This window comes from Anabrus simplex, chromosome 8 (genome assembly GCF_040414725.1).
Source record: "Anabrus simplex isolate iqAnaSimp1 chromosome 8, ASM4041472v1, whole genome shotgun sequence".
Lineage (NCBI taxonomy): Eukaryota > Metazoa > Arthropoda > Insecta > Orthoptera > Tettigoniidae > Anabrus > Anabrus simplex.
Genome location: NC_090272.1, coordinates 245,233,265 through 245,256,290, shown reverse-complemented (window position 1 = coordinate 245,256,290; position 23,026 = coordinate 245,233,265). Strand labels below are relative to the sequence as shown.

Sequence of the window (23,026 nt, the reverse complement as noted above, 5' to 3'; positions counted from 1 at the left end):
TATGATTATGAGTAACAGTGAAAATGACAATCAGCCTGGCATACCTGGTTATTATTTCCTGTTAATCAGTTCATTCTGTCCCTTTATTTGCCCTAATGTTTGGTATTAAATTTACCACCCTAATAACGTAGGTCTAGTCTATGATAATTACAGAGTATGATTGTGTTAAAGAGTTCGGCCTTCTCTTCCGGAACGCCTCATGTTCACAGCTCACTTTTTGGTTGTAGTGGGAAAAGAGTTGCCAATAGAGGAGGCAAAAAAATACCAATTTCCAGATTTCTGTATGTCAGAAGTACTTTATCAACCTTGACACAAATAATGCATATACCCCGACTTTTCACTGCCAGATTTTGAAAAAAATATTGATTTATTTAGCATATGGCTATTACATGCTTGTAACAACAACAACAGAGACATACATATTACCATTTCAGAAACAGTGAACTTCGCAGGGTTACTCACAACTGAATGTCCACTCACAGTGCCATGGCCCGTTCTGTAACTGGTTCCACCTAGTCAACTCAAAGTTGTAAAAACATCATATTAGAAGGACAAGACATGTTTCGGCTGCATTAGGCCATCTTCAACTTCTAGAAATAAAATTAATATATTAAAAGTTACAAAAACATGAATAAAATTAACATTCATATAAGTGCATGTTGAAACACCATCAGAATGAGTCTGACATTGAACAGTTCTATGACATTATGACATTACATCAGTAATTAAAAGTTTCTTCTGTTCCTTAAAATTTGTTTCACGTAAAAATATTGCCAGTTGATTCATTAAAATTGTTGTTCCACTTCGTATAAAAACTTCTAAAATGTTACGAATTTACAAATGTAGATTAAATTAATGCCAGCCAGACCATTGATCGGAAATGAACTGCCGTCAGGTCATGTTGTGGGAATGAAATCTAGAAAGAAAACAAAAAAATAATCAGATGAATATTAAAACGAGAGAAGCAAAATGTAGATAAAAATGTAGATAAACAGAATTAAATTTATTTCACGATTTAAAAATGACAGGTCCCTATACACAAGTAGATTAGGATTTCTGGAGACCTCGTGGAATTCTCTGATTGATGAGGGCAGTAGATCTGTGACATTATACCCGTCAGCAGTGAACTGGAGTAGATTTGATCACACGAGATAACATGCACATGATAGTGATCCTTAAGTTATACCTGCCTCCAGTGATACAGGCACTGCACTGCATGCTCTACCTCTCTTGATAATTCACTATTGTCCTGCTAATGAGCTGTGTAAGGACTTGCCTGCATTATATTATCTCGTGTGTTAACTCCAGCATTCACATTGTGCATATATATTTTATTTACCTTTAGGCCAGGCAAACATGTTGCATGATGAATTATGCATGAGCAGAGAAAGGTTCTGCAGCGTGGAAGAAAACAGCCATTTAATGGAGTGGAATGTTCTTTGATTTCAGTATATATGGTGCAGTCATGTTCAGTTTGGGCTCTGTTCTTCTCTGGGCTATCATAAGAAGTTTCGTACCCAAGAACGTTTTCATCTGCTCGGTGATCGGAGTATCATCGGGAGTAGGCTTGATGAATTGGGGAATGAGCTACCTAAGTTATATTGATTCAAAGCTGAAGAGCCTTCCTCCTAAGAAGTAAGTGTGGAAAGAAAGATCTCAGACTTTTATCTGTTTTGCCATCTAGTTGGCATCTCGTCAAGTACTGCAGCACAGTTCTAGTTCTTCAGTAGTTCTTGTTTTATAGATGTGTTATCATGGAGAACCAGTTGGTCCATGATCATCATGAAGTATCATGTTTTCTACCTTTTTCTCAATTTTGTTAAATATTATTTTACATTGTAATGATTTAAAATTGTATTTTATATTTCCCTATGATTGTTTTCTCTCAACAACTAAAGGTTAGTGCAGTGTGATATTTATCTAGTGTTTTTTCTGTATATAAGTATAAAGTGCTAAACACGTAAATGTTTGTATTGATGATACAAAATCATTTTCAAGCGAAAACTCTCAACTGTATTATTAGGTCATTCTTCATATTTATTAAAATGCTATTTGTGAATTTTCCTAGTTAATACTTTGTGTATTGAAATCATATGATGGTATAAAAATAAACCTAATGATATATTGACATATCTTATTATTAGAAACTGAATTTACTACCTAATATATATATGCTGTAAATCAGCGAATACAAGATCCTCTCCCCCCCCCCCCCCCCTGCAGTTCCTAGAATTTAATAGCTTTCCCTGGACCTGAACACTTTGAGTGTACTTTGTAGAACGGATAATATCTCAACACATTAAATGTACACTGATGAACAATTGCATGTAACATGCATGATGCACAGAGATCGCTCGGAGCACGTCTCTCCCGACAGCATCGTTGATGTGCTAAATAGGATTGAACTTAGGGACCATTGAGTGTTCATCGAACCAATTAACCACTGTATGTATAGGTCTGCCGTACTGAACAAATAGGCGGACATGATCCGAGAGCAGGTTCTTGTATTGTCACAACACAACAGTATAACAACCAACTCTACCTTGGTGTCTCCGAAACTTCCCAATCGGTAGTAGTTTGGCAACACTGGACCTTACAAGAAAACAACCGAAATGAAATACTTACCACGATGTCCAAAGAAGAAAAGGCATGAGAAACGGACACCGGTGCCAGAGGCTATGTGAATCAAACCCAAGAGAATGTACTAACTATAAAGGAAAGACAGTTTAAAAACTTAAACCAACTTTAATGGATTTGTGCTTCAGATCTCGAATGACATTAATAACCTTCGAAACAATTCAATGATTAAAAGAAAAGAAGAAAATTATAATCAGACTAAAAGAAAAGATAATATAACTTGGGTCGACCCTTGAAAATATAAGAAATAAATCCTGGGATTACAATTCTTGAAAACCAAATTAATTAATCAATTTAATAGTGGACCAGTAGTGGAATAATTGAAGGTAAGTTGGGGCTTGTTTCTCGACACGTCTAGTATAATTCCATGAAATAACCGAAGTGGCAAATAAATGTTACCAAGTTTTAGGCGAAATAGAACCCAATCGTTATTAAATTACACCATGCTTGCATCCGGGAGATAGTAGGTTCGAATCCCACTATCGGCAGCCCTGAAGATGGTTTTCCGTGGTTTCCCATTTTCACACCAGGCAAATGCTGGGGCTGTACCTTAATTAAGGCCACGGCCGCTTCCTTCCAACTCCTAGGCCTTTCCTATCCCATCATCGCCATAAGACCTATCTGTGTCTGTGCGACGTAAAGCCCCTAGCAAAAAAAAAAAAAAAAAAATTACACCATAGGAAAGGAAGACGTATTTCAACATAGAATTAGTATACTGGAGTACAATACGAGTCCATACACCGAATCAAAATACAATCGACAGCTATCAGCTGTTCTTTGAACACAGGGAATCCATATTTGTTTACAACAGTTCCCATAGAAACGAATCACATGTCGCGATTAAAACATGGCTACCAAACATTATCAGTTAGACATCGACCAAACAACTCCAACTTACCGATTTTCATCTGTGATCCACCGAAATAATGCTTAACTATCTGTTACAAGAAGTTTCGAAATGAAAATTTACCAACACATAAGAAATCTGAGTCCCGATTTTAACAATTTACATCTTATTAATGCCAGAGTAAAGGCTAACGCGTGATAAGGAAATTCCTCTTGATAACTGTAGTTTAAAACATACTCGCAATTCAGATTTTTTTACTTGTTCGGTCCAAACCAAAAATCTTGAGGATTGTGGAGATACCTCGGTGGGAAAGGGTATTCATGCAGATTTCATCATGCAGGGTACTTACAATTTCTCGGAAACAAATATAAGTTGATAAACAAACCACAAATCCAACTAGAATTTGTGGCCGGTTGGCCACAAATTTAACCAGGGTCGAAAATCAGCCACATCTCGCCCGTCTTCATCTTCTGATCGGGTTTCTTTTAAAAAACCAAGTATGTGCGACCAAGTTCGAACAGTTTGGCTTCAAAATCTCCAACAACAACTAGGGAAAAAAAAAAAACTACGCACATATTGTCGAACTCGATCGATAATCGGCAGCAGCGCTAAACTTCACGCTGTGCTCACAGATGGCAGTAGGATGCAGTTCAGGTGAAACACTCAGTCTGATAGCTAACTTTTCTACTGGTAAGAACCCGCTTCTTATGAATCGTGTACAATTCCATCGGGCTTCGAATGACCTTTAAATATTTTTTTAAGTCCATGCATTCTCGAAATGCGCGACAAATATGCATACGCCATAGCCTCCCCCAGCAAAAGCTCAACACGGGTGAGGCCAAGCGCCCACCAGAGAATTTTTTACAAACAGATGGGTATCGCATCGAAAACTTCTCTAGCATCTTTAACTAAATTTGTCACACTCATTAGACATATTGTAGCAGTAGCAGAGACGTTTCACCAAATATGGGAGACACCCAGTTGGTTACTAATAATTTGTCCTCCTTTCAGTCTATGATGTTTCACAGTTCTTTCGTGGCAACGCACTTCCAACTAGTTAACTTACCACAGTTCAGTAACAACTAATTTTCAATCCGGTAGCACGTCAATGAGAATCTTTCAAAAGTTTATGTTGCACCAAGCTTTAAGAGAATGGTTTGCAGATGATCGGAACTCAATAGAAATAATCTAGACCATCCATTACTTCGTTAACACAACTTCGGGACTCCAAGCTAGAGAAGGCACGGTTACCTTGTTTCGCAACACACAAGGTAAAAAAAAGAATAAATCCCAGGAAAATAATAGGGGGAAAGGAAAGACGGTAACTGAAAAATGACTGAATGAGTCATTGCATCAATATTTACAATCAATTACATTACAACCTCATCACCAACAGGTAGGCATCATCATCACCCATAATCTTTCAGAATAATCAGTAAACTAGTCTAGGTACGACTAGAGAAAGGATATCATTAAATAACATTACAGTTCCCAGACAAAGGAAAATCAAATCAGAACTTTTTACGCACAGCACAAACACCAAGCGAGTCATTAAAATTACCCAAAATAAGTGACAAGTAGTGCAATTTTTTTTGCTGCACAGGTTCACATCCAAATGCACACAATACATACCCCGGAAGAAAAGAAAGAGAAGAATAAGAAGAGGAAGAAAAGAAAGGAAAGGGCATATAGGGAATCGTCATGCCAGCGGAATAGAAACAGCGTTTGTAACAAGTATAGGAAAAACCACCAAATTTATGGTTTTTAAATAAGAACATGCTAACCAAGGAGAAACAGGATGAACACGGTTGGAGACTTCGAGCTCAATTAGATGGAAGGTACGCGTAATGTTTGTCATCAACAACAGATTCATCGAATAACACCAAGCAAAGCATAGCACCAAGATAGAATTGGTAATAATTGAATACAAGATAATCATAAACACCGTGGGAGGGGAAGGATAGAAGTTTTAGGAATAGAATACATGAGAGTAAAAGGTTTTGATACCAGCCATTTAACCAAATTCATAGGAATTTCCAAAATATATCTCCATAATGATCACCCGATTAGATGAAAAGGTAAAGAAATTTACCTCAAACCAGGTAACCACAGGAAATCAAGGAGCAGTAACCTACATTATACACCACCAACAAACCTCTAATGGCTGGTAAGGAGTCAAATGATAACCAATGCTCAACAGGAAAAGACACTTTCCAGATTATGTCAGGAAATAGGCTATGCAAGCAAACATAAGGATGGGAACAAGACATCACACAGGGGATCAGAAGGTTGCATTTACAATTAAGAAGCAAAAGATGGGTTGCAGACACCTATAAATAAATTTACACCCCATACTTCGATGATACAGAGGCAACATGAAAAGAAGCAAGGACTTGCCTCACCAAGTGTCTTAAACAATAAATGAACAGTAACATCAAAACCACACCATAGTATAACGCTACTAAAATGATACTAGAGTACATGTGTTATTCTTCGAAGGTTAAAGAAAAAAACTTTACAACCCACAACACATGCCAACAAATCACAATGTAATCACAATCAACAGCTAAAACATTTCCACTATATCATCACTCAAATAATTCCCAACAAGGATCATAAAACCATATCAACAAATTAAGAGGAGATTGTTCCTTCACTCCTCAGGCTTAAGGATCCTTAGTCGCTAGATAATCAGCACACAACTCACCTTACCAAAATTGGTCAATAGTAACATTTACTCATTACCAATAGAAATTCACCCACTGAAGAAGGTAATTATAGTACAACCAGAATGACTCAACTCGCTTACTGAAACGTGGACTGAAGGTAGATAAGCAAACTCAGTTACATGGGTAATATATAACCTCACCATCATAATTCATCAAGTTAACCTTTGGTGTTTACTCAAATCTAGATTATTACGGTTTAGACGATTAGCCCAGTCCAACCCAAATACAAGACCTTCCCAACGTCAATACACATGCATGGTTCAAAATTCTATACTCCACACTACAAGTTCATTAACTCCCCAAACAATATTATTACCATATTTCAGATTTTTAAAAAAAGATGATGTTAAATCGAAAAGATAACTGGTGAATTACCCCAACAGTCTCAAATTTAGAATTAAGCAATATCAAACACACAATTATACAGAAACTCACGCAGGCTTTACTTGAGAGAGATGCACTCTCCTTATCCTTTTGGCAATAGGATCACTTATCAGCAAAGATACTGGACTCAAAAACTGCAAGATGGTACAAGGACCTTGGAATCTCGGAGCCAACTTGGAAGAAAATTTATTGATAGCTTTGCTTATGGGATAACATTTAACAAAAACTTGATCTCCAACCGTCAGCTTGGTGGGTTTGCGTCCCTTGTCATAGTTTTTCCGAACCTTCTCATATGACACGGCTAACTTTGCCTTGGCTTCATCCCACACCTTACGGACATTACATGGGGTAGACAGATCCGGTAACAGCTCCTCAATGTGAAGGAGGTTTGACAGAGGTGAAAATGGAATAAAACAAAACATTAATTCCATAGGAGTCTTACCATGGGATTCATGGGTTGTTGAATTGAAGGCATATGACAGCCAATGTAGACAAGTATCCCACTTGGTCTGGTTGGAATGATGGTACGCAATTAGTGCAGCTTTCAAATTCCTGTTCATCCTCTCCAAATATGAGGGGTTCGGGTAATAGGGAGTAGTAGTGACATGCGAAATGCGTAAGTCAAATAAATATTTCTTAAATGTGTGGCTGGTAAAACCACTAGCATTATCTGAAACTAAGTACTTAGGTGTACCAAATGAAGCAAAAATGGAATTTAAACAGTTAATAGTTGTTTGTGAATTTGTAGATCTGGTTGGGAAGATCCAACAAAACCGGGTAAAAGCATCAATGCACACTAATGCATGAGTATTCCCACGAGAAGACCGAGGTAAGGGTCCGATATGGTCGATAAACAATCGCTCCATAGCTCTAGATGCTTGGGACGAAGACAGCAATCCCATTCGGTTATTTAGATTTGGTTTACTAACTGCACAAATTCTACATGATTTAACCATAGATCTTATGTCACTATCCATCTTCTTCCATATGAAAAATTGTCGAATTTTTTGCCTTGTTTTAAATACAGCTAAATGTCCACCAAGAGGGCTATCATGATAATACTGGAAGATGATAGGAACAATAATTTTCGGAGCAACAATCTTTAACCTTTTATCATGACGGGACTGACACAATAGGACACCTTTCTCACAGGAGTATGGCTTCAGATTTTCCCCAGACATGATTTTCTCCAAAATTATTTTCAAATCAGGGTCATCTTTTTGATATTGAGCAATATCTTGGTACAGCATAGGAAGGTTAGATAGGATAGGGTTTACTTCTACCAAACTACACTGAGGAGTAACTTCTCCAGAATTTTCAAGGGGGTCTATTTCACCATCAAACATACGACTGAGCCCATCCGCAATTACATTATCAGTGCAACGAATGTGGCGAGCATTGAAATTGAAGGCGGAAATCCTTAATGCCCATCTAGTCAATCTGCCAGTTCGCTTAGGTCTTCTAAGCACCCAAGAAAGAGCCTCATTGTCAGTCTCCAAATCAAAATTTACATGTTCCACATACATACGGAACTTTTCCAATGAGAACAGAACTGCTAAACACTCAAGTTCATAAGTCGAATACTTCCTTTCCAGGGGAGAAAGTGCCCTGGACGCGTACGCAATGGGTCTTCTTCCTGTTTCCGAATCTTGCAATAGGACTCCAGCGATAGCTTTCCCAGAGGCGTCAGTTTGGATAATAAATTTCTGGTTAAAGTCAGGAATAGCAAGTACCGGGGCATTGCTAAGGGCCATTTTTAGGGAGTCGAAAGCAACTTGTTGAGGTTGATCCCACATAAACTTGACATCTTTCCGCCGTAATAAGTTTAACGGGGCAGCGATTTCAGCATAATTAGGCACAAATTTCCAAAAGAAATTGGTCATCCCGATGAACCTAGCAACGCCCTTCACATTTTTGGGTGGTTCAAAATCGTGGATGGCCTGGGTACGGGCATGATCTACAGAGATGCCCTGTGCCGATACAATATGCCCAAGGAAGGAAATTTGAGATTTAGCAAAATTAGTCTTTGAGAGTTTCACGGTTAGCCCAGCTTTCTTTAATCTTTCAACAACCTCCTTGATATGCTCGAGATGATCCTCAAAATTAGTAGAGTACACAACCAAGTCATCTAAATAATTAATCACGAACTTAAATTTTACATCGCCAAACACAGCATCGAGCAAGCGAGTTAACACAGTGGCTCCCGTCGATAGCTCGAAAGGAATCCTGGTGTACTCATAGAGGTTCCAGTCGGTAGCAAAAGCAGTGAGAGGAATGGAATCTTCATCTAGTGGTATTTGGTTATATGCTTGATTCAAGTCAAAAGTTGAAACAAAATTAGCACCATGGAACCAAGAAAAACAGGTATGTAAATCAGCTAAGGGGACAGACTGCAGGACGATCTTACGATTCAGTCCTCGATAATCAATAACCGGCCTGTAACCACCAGAGGACTTAGGAACCAGGAACATTGGGGCAGAGTAGGCAGGAAATAGACGGTCGTATTACTCCATCCTTGAGTAACTGTTCAATTATTTTTTTTCAACTCGATCATCTTAGGGGGAGATAGTCTATAATTTGGAGACCTCACCGGAGTTCTATCAGTTACATCGATATGATATTTGAGCACATTAGTTAGCCCAAGCCGATCAGTAAAAACTTCAGGGTATTGAGCGCAAAGCTCACGAATTTTTGAAGCCTGTTCGTCCGACAGATGATCGAGATCCAATTTGTCATTCTCGCCCTCCTCACTATTCTCATCCAATACACAAGCTACCCTATCCTGAAACATCTTAACATCATGGAAATAAAATTTTCGATTAGGGCAGAATTTAAAGGAAAACATTCTATCTTGCAAATTCAGGAGCATTCCAACTTTAACTATAAAATCGGTACCTAATATGACTTGATGCGACAAATTAGAGGCTACAAGGCAAGTAATTTTCCACGTAAATTCAGCTATACGAATTTTGACCACAGTAGAACCAACAACTTCCAACTTACTCCCATTGGCAGTTACACAATTAAGTTTCGAAGTTACAATTTCGGGAAATTTACAACATCTTTTCATTTTCCGATACCAGGCATCATTCACAAGAGAGACAATGCTTCCCGAATCAATTAGACCCAATACAGGTTCGTCATTAACCTCAATCTGAATTATAGAAGTTTTCGGAATGACCCTCCCTGAAATTCTCAAATCTTGAGGGACACGAATCTCATCCCTTAACTGCTTATGCTTAGGCGTACCTTCATGGAATTCATTAATTTCATTTACTAGTCACCGTGAATTATTTTTGTTGAAATTAGGGCACTGTCTTTTCACATGTTGTCTAGAACCACAAATAAAACAACAGATGCTCTGGTTCTGGACTACACCACTTCTACCTCTAACTGAAGGGCACTTGTTCCTGAGATGGTCCTTTGACCCGCACGCATAACATTTCTTACCCTGAACTTCATTAGGAGTATGAGAGGGAAAATATGCGGAGTTACTAGGAGGTGGGGGAGGTGGATAGTTAACATGACGTGATTCATCGCCGTACTTAACATCTTCGGCGAAGGAACACGCCTCCTCTAACTCAGCAAAGGTAGTGGGAGTCCTAGTTAACGACAAAAAGGATCTGTATTGTGGAGCAATTCCCTTAAGAATCCTCGCTACCATCTCATCTTCAGGTACAACAATTTTGAAGACTTCGCAAAAAAATTTCAGGTCTAGAACATATGCTAACAAGCTTTCATGAAGAAACTGAGTCCTGAAACAATGTTTAGGGATTAAACTCTGTAATGCAAGGGATGGGATAAATTTAGATAGAATTAGCTCATGAAATTCAGTTATACTTAGATTATTACTAATAGCCTTAGAAATTTCCTTCTTTAATATTCCCTCACAGTAAGGGAATAGAACCCTAAAGACACCTAGGGAGTCCATAGAGAAAACATTGGCAGATTCCGTCAACTCCACTAAAAAGCGCATAAATCTAATAGTTTCATCAATGGAGTTAACCGAAAATATTTTTACTTTTTTGAATAACTCTTTGATAGAATTAGGGGTACCATTAGGTTTGGCTAACAAGCCTTCTAAAACAGGAGCAAGGGCGCAGTAATGAGCTGATTCATTACTCGGCGATTCAGGACAACCAGAAGCATTAATCACTTCCTGACTGTCACTCTCATCTTTCCTAGACCCACCACTCAAGGTAAGTTCATTGACATTTCTCATATTCATGATTATATCTAATTCAACAGAAAGGTTAATTCCCAACATTAGCAAGGAGGTACACCGAGCAAGCAATTCAGGTTCGGGCGACAATGATATTAAATCCTGAACCCTGTTGATATAGTGACTAGTTCTGGATTTTAACCTTTTAACTTGATATGCCGAAGGTTCCATGTCACTTAATTCCTTCACAACAGTATTGATTTCAGCTAATGCATTACTAATAAGCTGCACTGACTCACCCAATTCGTAGTTTAAATTTCTAGGCTTTACCGGACAATCCAAGGAATCCAACATCACCCGGAACCGACCCATACGAGGTCACCCCGCGCACCTCCAGTTCATATATCAGCTCACCTTTCCTTAACATGCGTGGCAGTAAGACAGACTGGGCAGACATTTTTGACATGAAACAGAAAATTCCAATAAATTAAAGGTAACCTTGCCTTTCTCCTTACACTCTCTCTTACACTTTCAATTATAGACCTATCTTCTTTTCCAGTCAGTATATTCTCTTGTGAGAGCAACACAAGTTATTGATTATAAATAAATCAGTCCCAAAAGGTAGCCAACACGGCAGTAATAATACTTCAAACCCACGCGTAGCTACCAAATACTGTCACAACACAACAGTATAACAACCAACTCTACCTTGGTGTCTCCGAAACTTCCCAATCGGTAGTAGTTTGGCAACACTGGACCTTACAAGAAAACAACCGAAATGAAATACTTACCACGATGTCCAAAGAAGAAAAGGCATGAGAAACGGACACCGGTGCCAGAGGCTATGTGAATCAAACCCAAGAGAATGTACTAACTATAAAGGAAAGACAGTTTAAAAACTTAAACCAACTTTAATGGATTTGTGCTTCAGATCTCGAAAGACATTAATAACCTTCGAAACAATTCAATGATTAAAAGAAAAGAAGAAAATTATAATCAGACTAAAAGAAAAGATAATATAACTTGGGTCGACCCTTGAAAATATAAGAAATAAATCCTGGGATTACAATTCTTGAAAACCAAATTAATTAATCAATTTAATAGTGGACCAGTAGTGGAATAATTGAAGGTAAGTTGGGGCTTGTTTCTCGACACGTCTAGTATAATTCCATGAAATAACCGAAGTGGCAAATAAATGTTACCAAGTTTTAGGCGAAATAGAACCCAATCGTTATTAAATTACACCATAGGAAAGGAAGACGTATTTCAACATATAATTAGTATACTGGAGTACAATACGAGTCCATACACCGAATCAAAATACAATCGACAGCTATCAGCTGTTTTTTTTTTTTTTTTTTGCTAGGGGCTTTACGTCGCACCGACACAGATAGGTCTTATGGCGACGATGGGATAGGAAAGGCCTAGGAGTTGGAAGGAAGCGGCCGTGGCCTTAATTAAGGTACAGCCCCAGCATTTGCCTGGTGTGAAAATGGGAAACCACGGAAAACCATCTTCAGGGCTGCCGATAGTGGGATTCGAACCTACTATCTCCCGGATGCAAGCCTCACAGCCGCGCGCCTCTACGTGCACGGCATCAGCTGTTTTTTCAACACAGGGAATCCATATATGTTTACAACAGTTCCCAAAGAAACGAATCACATGTCGCGATTAAAACATGGCTACCAAACATTATCAGATAGACATTGACCAAACAACTCCAACTTACCGATTTTCATCTGTGATCCACCGAAATAATGCTTAACTATCTGTTACAAGAAGTTTCGAAATGAAAATTTACCAACACATAAGAAATCTGAGTCCCGATTTTAACAATTTACATCTTATTAATGCCAGAGTAAAGGCTAACGCGTGATAAGGAAATTCCTCTTGATAACTGTAGTTTAAAACATACTCGCAATTCAGATTTTTTTACTTGTTCGGTCCAAACCAAAAATCTTGAGGATTGTGGAGATACCTCGGTGGGAAAGGGTATTCATGCAGATTTCATCGTGCAGGGTACTTACAATTTCTCGGAAACAAATATAAGTTGATAAACAAACCACAAATCCAACTAGAATTTGTGGCCGGTTGGCCACAAATTTAACCAGGGTCGAAAATCAGCCACATCTCGCCCGTCTTCATCTTTTGATCGGGTTTCTTTTAAAAAACCAAGTATGTGTGACCAAGTTCGAACAGTTTGGCTTCAGAATCTCCAACAACAACTAGGGAAAAAACAAAACAAAAAACTACGCACATATTGTCGAACTCGATCGATAATCGGCAGAGCAGCGCTGAAGTTCACGCTGTGCTCACAGATGGCAGTAGGATGCAGTTCAGATGAAACACTCAGTCTGATAGCCAACTTTTCTACTGGTAAGAACCCGCTTCTTATGAATCGTGTACAATTCCATCGGGCTTCGAATGACCTTTAAATATTTTTTTTAAGTCCATGCATTCTTGAAATGCGCGACATATATGCATACGCCATAGTATTGTTCATCGATCCTATTACACCCCAAATGAGCAGTTCCCATAAACCACTTTGAGCCTGGCTTGTTGACCAGAGAGTGCTCGGTAACATACTTGTTCCCTGCCATCGACATGTACAAACTGGTACCAAGACTCATTTGTTCTGGTGATCTTTTTCTATACTTAGAGAGTTCCTGTGTCTTGTAACGTGCAGTAAGCAGTTGAACCCAAGTGGGATGGTGGCTTTTGTGCGTGACGAGGAGATAGTTCTGCTCACAGTTCATTGTTATCCTTTATTGAATTTGCGAGTAATCTGTTGCACAGTGACCTGTCTATCCCCTCGTACCATCCAAGTCAGTTGATGGTTATCCCCTGTACTGCACGGCAATGTGGTGACTTTGGAGATGGAACAGCCCATACGTACGGCTGAGATCTCGTGTCTTACCCATCCGGTGCCCACGTGTTACCTACGCAGCCAGTGACGACATCACAGCTAACTTTAATTCAGTTGCTCATAAGTGTATCGTTAAAGGAAGAAATAAAACACTTGAACTCTTTTCTTTTCATCCAAGCTAGTCCGAATAAAGGCACTACCACGTGGTATATAGTTCCTAATGACTAGACTTTATGCCAAAACCCTGGATTCAATACCATACCTCTCGACAGTGCTCATATGGAGTGTTGAAGGTGAGCGGATTAGGTCATACTTTCACATTTTCCCTACCTCATTATCATTATCATACACACTAGACATGCCTGGTGCGCACCAACAGGAGTGACACTATCTGCATGTGATCTTGAACATATTGATCGACTCCACTTGATGTCGTGTGGCCTCTGGAGAGGTCTGTGGTAAGGAAAGGGTGAAAGCTGATGTCGGCACATAGCTGAGGCATGTTCTTCGTAGATGCAAAGAACTGTGGTGTTTGAGGAGGAGTCATTCAATATCTTCTTCTCGTGGAATAGTGGTAAAGTGCTTGCTTACTGATTTGAAGGTCACAAGTTCGAGTTTTCATTTTTATTTTGTTACATGTGATAAATTTCATCTTCAGTTCTGTATCGACTTAAATATAATTAAAAATTCTTAGCAAGAATTTACATATATTCGTCTACCTATTCAAATATCTTCTTCGTTTTGCCTCATGACTATCATAATGTTCAACCCTCTAGCCGATGAACCATACTCCGCCATTCTTCCTTATCTAAAGCTTTCAATGTGGTTGCTCTGAGAGAACACTGTAGGGGGCCGTTCACCATGTCAATCCATCGCGTTGGTACTTGTGCTCGTCTGCTTCCCTGGACTTTGCCCTCAACAATCAGCTTTTGAAGACTACCACCTCGGCGTACAATCCGCTGAGAGACCTTACACGATAGACAAACTTTTATCTGAAGTTGGTTCAGGATTGAAGTGTTCGTGCAATGAGCTGTCCAAGGAATCCTTAACATTTTCCTCCAGCACCACATTTCAAAGCTTTCTATCCGTTCACGATCACGTTTGAGGATGGTCCACGTCTCTGCGCCATACAAGAAGACTGAGAAGACTAGAGATTCAACGAGCTTCTTTCTTGTCTTAATGGTGATGTTATCTTTCCAAATCTTCTGCAGACGGATCATTGCTACCTTTGCTATTTTAATTCTTCACTTTATTTCATCTTTGGAACCACCAGAATTGGATAGTAAGGAGCCTAGGTATACATACTGATGTACAACTTCACACCCTCCAATCTGTTTGATATGTGGACTGTTGTTGTTCTTACGATCAAAAATCATGATTTTGGTTTTCTGTCGATTTAGGCGTAATCCAATTTCTAGGCTTGCTTCCTCTACTCTCTTGATCAGCTCTGTCAACTCCTCTTCAGATGATGCTATCAAGGTGGTGTCATCAGCAAATCTCAAGTTGTTGATCTTGCATCCCCTAATGGAAAACCCTTTGTCTCAGCCATCTAATGCAGTTCTCATTGCATATTCACCATAGATGTTGAAAAGTAACGGTGACAGGATACATCCCTGGCGAACTCCAGCCCTTGTACGAAACTGCTGAGACTGTTTGTTTTGAATCTTCACAGTGACTGTATTTTCCTTATACAAGGACTTGAGGAGATCAATCAAATGGACTGGCAAACCCATGTCATCCAAAATTTTCCAAAGATGGTTCCATTTGACAGTGTCGAAGGCCTTTTGGTCGTCAATAAAGCACAGATATACCGGAACACTGAATTCTCTAGCCTTTTCTATGATTTGTCTTAGGCTTAAGATCTGTTCTCGAGTACCTTTTCCTTTCATGAATCCAGTCTGGACTTCAGGAATTTGATACTCTAGAAATGCCCGGAGACTCTTGTGCAGGATATGAAGCATAACTTTACTGGCATATGAAATCAAAGCAATTAAGCGATAATTTCCACATTTTTTCCTCAATCCTTTCTTGTGGATTGGGACAAAGATTGACTGTACCCATTCCTTGGGCCATCTTCTAGAATTCCATATTGCTTGGCAGATTTTCAACAGCATTTCAATTCCAGCATCGTCTGTGTTTTCAAGACTTCTGCATTTATTCCATCAGGTCCACACGCTTTTCCAGTTCTCAGCATTTTCAAAGCCATTTCTGCTTCATCTCGGAGGATGTCAGGTTCAGGATCTGATTCCTTGTCTATCTTCACTTGGTCTTGTGCATTACCTTGTTCACTGTACAGATCCTGGCAGTACCATCTCCATGTTTCCAGAACATTCTCTATATCCACAACATCTTCCCCCTTTGAGTTCTGTATATTCCAGGAATATGGCTTGAATTCTCGAGTGATTATTCTAATTTTGTCAAAAAGATCCTTGCTCTGGTTTTGATTTGCATGGTCTTCAATCTCAAAACAAATGTTACTAAGGAAATGATTCTTACCTCTTCTGCAAGAAGACTGAATCCTTCTATCAAGATCAGACATTTGCTCTCTTTTTTCTTTAGTGTTAATGCCAGATTTTTTTAAGGCACCTTCTTTCTTCTACAAGCTAAAGGCTCAAGTCAGAGATCCACTGTTGCCTTCTAGTATTTGGTACTTGAGATTCATTCAAAGAGGACTCTATCCAGTTTTTAGTCACATTCCACAGCCCTTCTGCAGTTGTTACTGGATCCTGTAATATGGAGGCTCTTCGCGCCAATGATTCCTTGAATGAAGACATATTAACTACTTCTGGTATCCTGTGTGATCTTGTAACTGGTGTTTGAAGTTTTATTCTTATTCCTGTTCTAAGAAGCTGATGATCACTGCCACATACGGTACCTGGACAAGTTTTCGTGTCCATTACAGAGGACCTCCATCTTGAACTGATCAAGATGTAGTCAATCTGATTTTTATATTGACCATCAGGCAAAGTCCATGTGTACATGTACTGTATGTGATGCTTGAAGACTGTATTAGTTATAGTGAACCTGTTTTGAATTGCAAACTCAAGAAGCCTGTTCCCCCGTTCACTTCTTTCTCCAATTCCGTATCTGCCTATTGATGTTCTGACATGCTCATCATATTGTGTTGAACCAATTTTGGCATTGAAGTCTCCCATAACAATAGTTATTTCTCCGCTTGGAAAAGCTGAAACTGTAGCATGAAGATCTTGATAGAAGTGGTCGATTATTTCATCAGACCTGAATGATGTTGGTTGAAAGTGGCGTGCATCTGAGACTTAGTGTTATAATGCGATCATTAACAGGCTTATATCCTTTCACTAGGCCATTTAGTTTGTCACTGATCACAATTGCGACCCCGTTACTGCTTTTTTCTTCATTTCCAGAAAAGTAGACCCAGGCACTCCTATATTTTACCTTTCCAGCTCTTGTATTATCAAATATACACCACTTAAATTAAAGATGATGTCTCAAGGACATGTTTTAATCTATGTTAAGGTTGTTGTGAATCGTGATTGTGATGGGAGAGGGGGGTTATTGAAAAACACCTTTACGTAGCAATTCCTTTCTTTATTTGTGGAGACAATATGTACACAAATGAACACATACAAATCAGCATTGTTCACAGAGTAAAAGAAGATATGTCAGGCAAGATCCTGGTCAGTCTCCAGAGGGATGACCAGTTGCATCGGTCGGCTGATTCTGGATCCACCTGGCTGACACAGGATGACTGTTCTTACCCGTCCATCTCTTCCTTGGAGAAGTTCCTTGATGCAAGCTCTTCTTGACATCAACCTGGGCAGCACGTCGCCTTGTAACAAAACAGTATCCCCTATTCGGAGTTTCGGATGTCCACAACGAGGACACCTAACCTCATGGTAGTTTTGCAGGTGGAGGAGGTAGTCCTTCTTTCACCCCCGCCAGAGATCATCATGCAGAACTCCTTATTTAGGTCTTTCCTTGTTTCTGGCTCCAGTCCTGTTAGAAGAGTCGTAGTCTTTCCTCCATTGAGGAAATGGGATAATGATAAGGCTCCGCAGCTGTCTCCGTTACGCACGATGAGGCGTGAGTTTACATGGAGACAGCCTCCACACGATGCTTCATCTGGTCTGCACTTTATCAGTAGCTTGGTGGTAATAATGGCTGCTGGTGGAGACAGCCTCCGCATGATGCTTCATCTCATCTGCACTTTATCAGTGGCTTGGTGGTAATAATGGCTGCTGGTGGAGAGAGCCTCCGCATGATGCTTCATCTGATCTGCACTTTATACGAGTAGGTTGGTGGTAATACTGGCTGTTAGTGGGTGACAGCCGCCACATGATGCTTCATCTGCTCTGCACTTTATCAGTGGCTTGGTGGTAATAATGGCTGCTGATGGAGACAGCATCCGCATGATGCTTCATCTCACCTGCACTTTATCAGTGGCTTGGTGGCAATAATGGCTGTTAGTGAATGACAGCCTCCACATGATGCTTCACCTGGTCTGCACTTTGTCAGTGGCTTGGTGGTAATAATGGCTGCTGGTGAAGAGAGCCTCCGCATGATGCTTCATCTCATCTGCACTTTATCAGTGGCTTGGTGGTAATAATGGCTGCTGGTGAAGAGCGCCTCCACATGATGTTTCATCTCATCTGCACTTTATCAGTGGTTTGGTGGTAATAATGGCTGCTGGTGGAGAGAGCCTCTGCATGATGCTTCATCTCATCTGCACTTTATCAGTGGTTTGGTGGTAATAATGGCTGCTGGTGGAGACAGCCTCCGCATGACGCTTCATCTCACCTGCACTTTATCAGTGGCTTGGTGGTAATAATGGCTGCTGGTGGAGACAGCCTCCGCATGATGCTTCATCTCACCTGCACTTTATCAGTGGCTTGGTGGTAATAATGGCTGCTGGTGGAGACAGCCTCCGCATGATGCTTCATCTCACCTGCACTTTATCAGTGGCTTGGTGGCAATAATGGCTGTTAGTGAATGACAGCCTCCACATGATGCTTCACCTGGTCTGCACTTTATCAGTGGCTTGGTGGTAATAATTGCTGCTGGTGAAGAGAGCCTCCGCATGATGCTTCACCTGGTCTGCACTTTGTCAGTGGCTTGGTGGTAATAATGGCTGCTGGTGGAGAGAGCCTCTGCATGATGCTTCATCTCATCTGCACTTTATCAGTGGTTTGGTGGTAATAATGGCTGCTGGTGGAGACAGCCTCCGCATGATGCTTTATCTCACCTGCACTTTATCAGTGGCTTGGTGGTAATAATGGCTGCTGGTGGAGACAGCCTCTGCATGATGCTTCATCTCACCTGCACTTTATCAGTGGCTTGGTGGCAATAATGGCTGTTAGTGAATGACAGCCTCCACATGATGCTTCACCTGGTCTGCACTTTATCAGTGGCTTGGTGGCAATAATGGCTGTTAGTGAATGACAGCCTCCACATGATGCTTCACCTGGTCTGCACTTTATCAGTGGCTTGGTGGTAATAATGGCTGCTGGTGAAGAGAGCCTCCGCATGATGCTTCATCTCACCTGCACTTTATCAGTGGCTTGGTGGTAATAACGGCTGCTGGTGGAGACAGCCTCCGCATGATGCTTCACCTGGTCTGCACTTTATCAGTGGCTTGGTGGTAATAATGGCTGCTGGTGAAGAGAGCCTCCACATGATGCTTCACCTGGTCTGCACTTTATCAGTGACTTGGTGGTAATAATGGCTGCTGGTGGAGACAGCCTTCACATGATGCTTCACCTGGACTGCACTTTATCAGTGGCTTGGTGGTAATAATGGGTGTTGGTGGAGAGAGCCTCTGCATGATGCTTCACCTGGTCTGCACTTTATCAGTGGCTTGGTGGTAATAATGGCTGCTGGTGAAGAGAGCCTCCACATGATGCTTCATCTGGTCTGTACTTTATCAGTGGCTTGGTGGTAATAATGGCTGCTGGTGAAGAGAGCCTCCGCATGATGCTTCATCTCACCTGCACTTTATCAGTGACTTGGTGGTAATAATGGCTGCTGGTGGAGACAGCCTTCACATGATGCTTCACCTGGTCTGCACTTTATCAGTGGCTTGGTGGTAATATCCGCATGATGCTTCATCCGATCTGCACTTTATCAGTGGCTTGGTGGTAATAATGGCTGCTGGTGGAGAGAGCATCCACATGATGCTTCATCTCATCTGCACTTTATACGAGTAGGTTGGTGGTAATAATGGCTGCTGGTGAAGAGAGCCTCCACATGATGCTTCATCTGGTCTGCACTTTATCAGTGACTTGGTGGTATTAATGGCTGCTGGTGGAGACAGCCTTCACATGATGCTTCATCCGATCTGCACTTTAGCAGTGGCTTGGTGGTAATAATGGCTGCTGGTGGAGACAGCCTCCACATGATGCTTCATCCGATCTGCACTTTAGCAGTGGCTTGGTGGTAATAATGGCTGCTGGTGGAGACAGCCTTCACATGATGCTTCACCTGGTCTGCACTTTATCAGTGGCTTGGTGGTAATAATGGCTGCTGGTGGAGAGAGCCTCCGCATGATGCTTCATCTCATCAGCACTTTATCACTGGCTTGGTGGTAATAATGGCTGCTGGTGGAGAGAGCCTCCGCATGATGCTTCATCTCATCAGCACTTTATCAGTGGCTTGGTGGTAATAATGGCTGCTGGTGGAGACAGCCTCCACATGATGCTTCATCTGATCTGCACTTCATCAGTGGCTTGGTGGTAATAATGGCTGCTGGTGGAGACAGCCTCCGCATGATGCTTCATCTGGTCACAACTTTATCAGTGTGTTGGTGGTAATAATGGCTGCTGGTGGAGACAGCCTTCACATGATGCTTCATCTGGTCACAACTTTATCAGTGGCTTGGTGGTAATAATGGCTGCTGGTGGAGACAGCCTCCGCATGATGCTTCATCTCACCTGCACTTTATCAGTGGCTTGGTGGCAATAATGGCTGTTAGTGAATGACAGCCTCCACATGATGCTTCACCTGGTCTGCACTTTATCAGTGGCTTGGTGGTAATAATGGCTGCTGGTGAAGAGAGCCTTCACATGATGCTTCATCTCACCTGCACTTTATCAGTGGCTTGGTGGTAATAATGGCTGCTGGTGGAGACAGCCTCCACATGATGCTTCATCTCACCTGCACTTTATCAGTGGCTTGGTGGCAATAATGGCTGCTGGTGGAGAGAGCCTCCACATGATGCTTCACCTGGTCTGCACTTTGTCAGTGGCTTGGTGGTAATAATGGCTGCTGGTGGAGACAGCCTCCGCATGATGCTTCATCTGATGTGCACTTTATCAGGGGCTTGGTGGTAATACTGGCTGTTAGTGGATGACAGCCTCCACATGATGTTTCACCTGGTCTGCAGTTTATCAGTAGCTTGGTGGTAATAATGGCTGTTGGTGATAGATAGATAGATATTTATTGAACAAAACAGGCGAATTTGCCCCGATACATGTTGACATGGACAACTCACATCAGAAGAAAGAAAAGAAATACCGGATTCCTTGGGCATGCCATGCGGTTTATTTGACACTCTGGAAATGTGACACTCCCAAGGTTGAATTACCATGGCAGTCATCCTCGGTCTCTCATGCCACACCCATCGTCTCTACTTAATATTAAGACATAAAATGAACAATAAAGAATAATAAAGTAAAGCAAGAAATAATATTTGTGACTACTGCTACTGTCCTGCCGTGTCATCACCCCTGGTAAGAAGAAGACCGCCCTCCCGATGATGACACGACCGGCCCTATCCATGCGGTCGTAAGGAAGACCCCAACAATCCTATCATATGACAATGCGTTTCTCTCACCATTCCATTGCGACCGACCACGTGAAACTGGAGCCCACCTCTCACATTTCTCTCTTCCTTTACTTATTTGGAGTGATGCCGTCCCACCCCGTCTTCTTACGGGTATGTCCTGCTCTCCCTTACCAGCTCCTATTATGCTTGAATAGTGAGAAAAAAGCTCTTGCCCTAATGTATACAACCAAGTACCCATGATGATGATGATGATAATAATAATAATAATAATAATAATAATAATAATAATAATAATAATATCTACCTACAAAACAACTAATCTGGCCCTACGCTGACCTTGCAATCACCACATGACTGTCACAACATATAGTTCTGCAAAAGAAGAAAACCGCTGACATAACATTACAACAGATTCAGCTCAAGCCCTTGTATACACAGTTGCTTACTTCGCAATCCTTGTTACTTAACTGGCTTACCGTGTATTAAAAGTATACCAAATGACAACAATCGCATATTTTCATGCAATCTCGCAAACGGTACTTCGCAATCTGAATGCACATCGCTGTCACTCGGTCTTGTTTCACCTTCAGGCACGAATTTTACATTCTTCACTATCTCACCAGCACTTCACTTACTGCTGAACTCGCCTAACAAACTCAAACACAGAATACTGTTAAACAAGACCCCCATAAACATTGTAAACTCCCATCCCCATTCCCAAATACATATCTCCTTATTTCCTCCAAGCTAAACTCACCACCATTGCCCTATAAATCTCCTTCCATTTTTCTTAAACATGCCTTTTTAACCGCACATAAATACCTGTTCAATTCTCCTCCGTCTTACCATTCCTTAATAATCCACCTTATAATACTCCGCTCGTCCCCTATTCCTAACATTTCCCGACGTTTGGCACTCAATAGAGTATTTCTGATCTTACTTATTTCTTTACAATTACCTAATAAGTGAAAATCGCTGTTCTCTGCCCCACAAAGTATTGCATCGTCCAACCATTCTAATTGCGCCACGATAGGCGACCAATTTAATGCACCTTCCTTTGAGGGAATATCTTTCTCGCCTCCCATTGGCGACCTGTTTATTGCACCGGCTACTCCTCCTCTTCAGACTACTCCACATATTGGAGTCAATTTTATAGATCGTGCATTAAATATGATGCTATGTATCAGCAGCTACATTTAACTCCATTAATGCGTCAATAATAAATTCTTTGCGCCTTCATAATTTTCAGTTAACGTAATAATCTCTTTTCTCTGTTTCTCTGTAGGCGTCAAATTATTCTCCGATTTGCTACACGATACCTCTCAGGGGTATGCATCAATAAAATATATTTTTTTATGTGAGATCAACTGGGGACCCGCATATCCTCCCTTATAGTTTACCAGCAAATCCATTTTTTCTCAAATATAAATAAAAATCATGATTTAAACTCATCCAACTAAAAATAATCCTGCAGGAATTAAACTATTCTGCTATAATAATGAAATAAATTGCAATAATAATAATTTAAATGTTTAAATTCTTGATTTATTCATGATCATGAATTGCCTTGGGATGAATTATTCAATTATTAAATATCTAATTACATTCGTCGTATCTTAATTCAAAGGATAAATCAATGGTC

The 23,026-nt window shown here is 40.6% G+C and overlaps 2 protein-coding genes across 2 annotated transcripts in view; one reads left to right on the top strand and one right to left on the bottom strand.

Moving 5' to 3' along the window:
- Positions 1–2,128, top strand: part of LOC136879060 (uncharacterized) — a 100,469-nt gene extending 98,341 nt beyond the window's left edge. The window contains exon 3 of the mRNA XM_067152803.2: positions 1,450–2,128. Coding sequence (XP_067008904.1) covers positions 1,450–1,639 — 190 coding nt within the window. The 3' untranslated portion in view covers positions 1,640–2,128. The remainder of the gene's footprint in view (positions 1–1,449) is intronic.
- The window catches only part of LOC136879059 (core histone macro-H2A.1), a 380,958-nt gene continuing 358,318 nt past the window's right edge, over positions 387–23,026 (bottom strand). The window contains exon 9 of the mRNA XM_067152802.2: positions 387–916. The gene's annotated coding sequence lies outside the window, so the exon portion shown is untranslated. The remainder of the gene's footprint in view (positions 917–23,026) is intronic.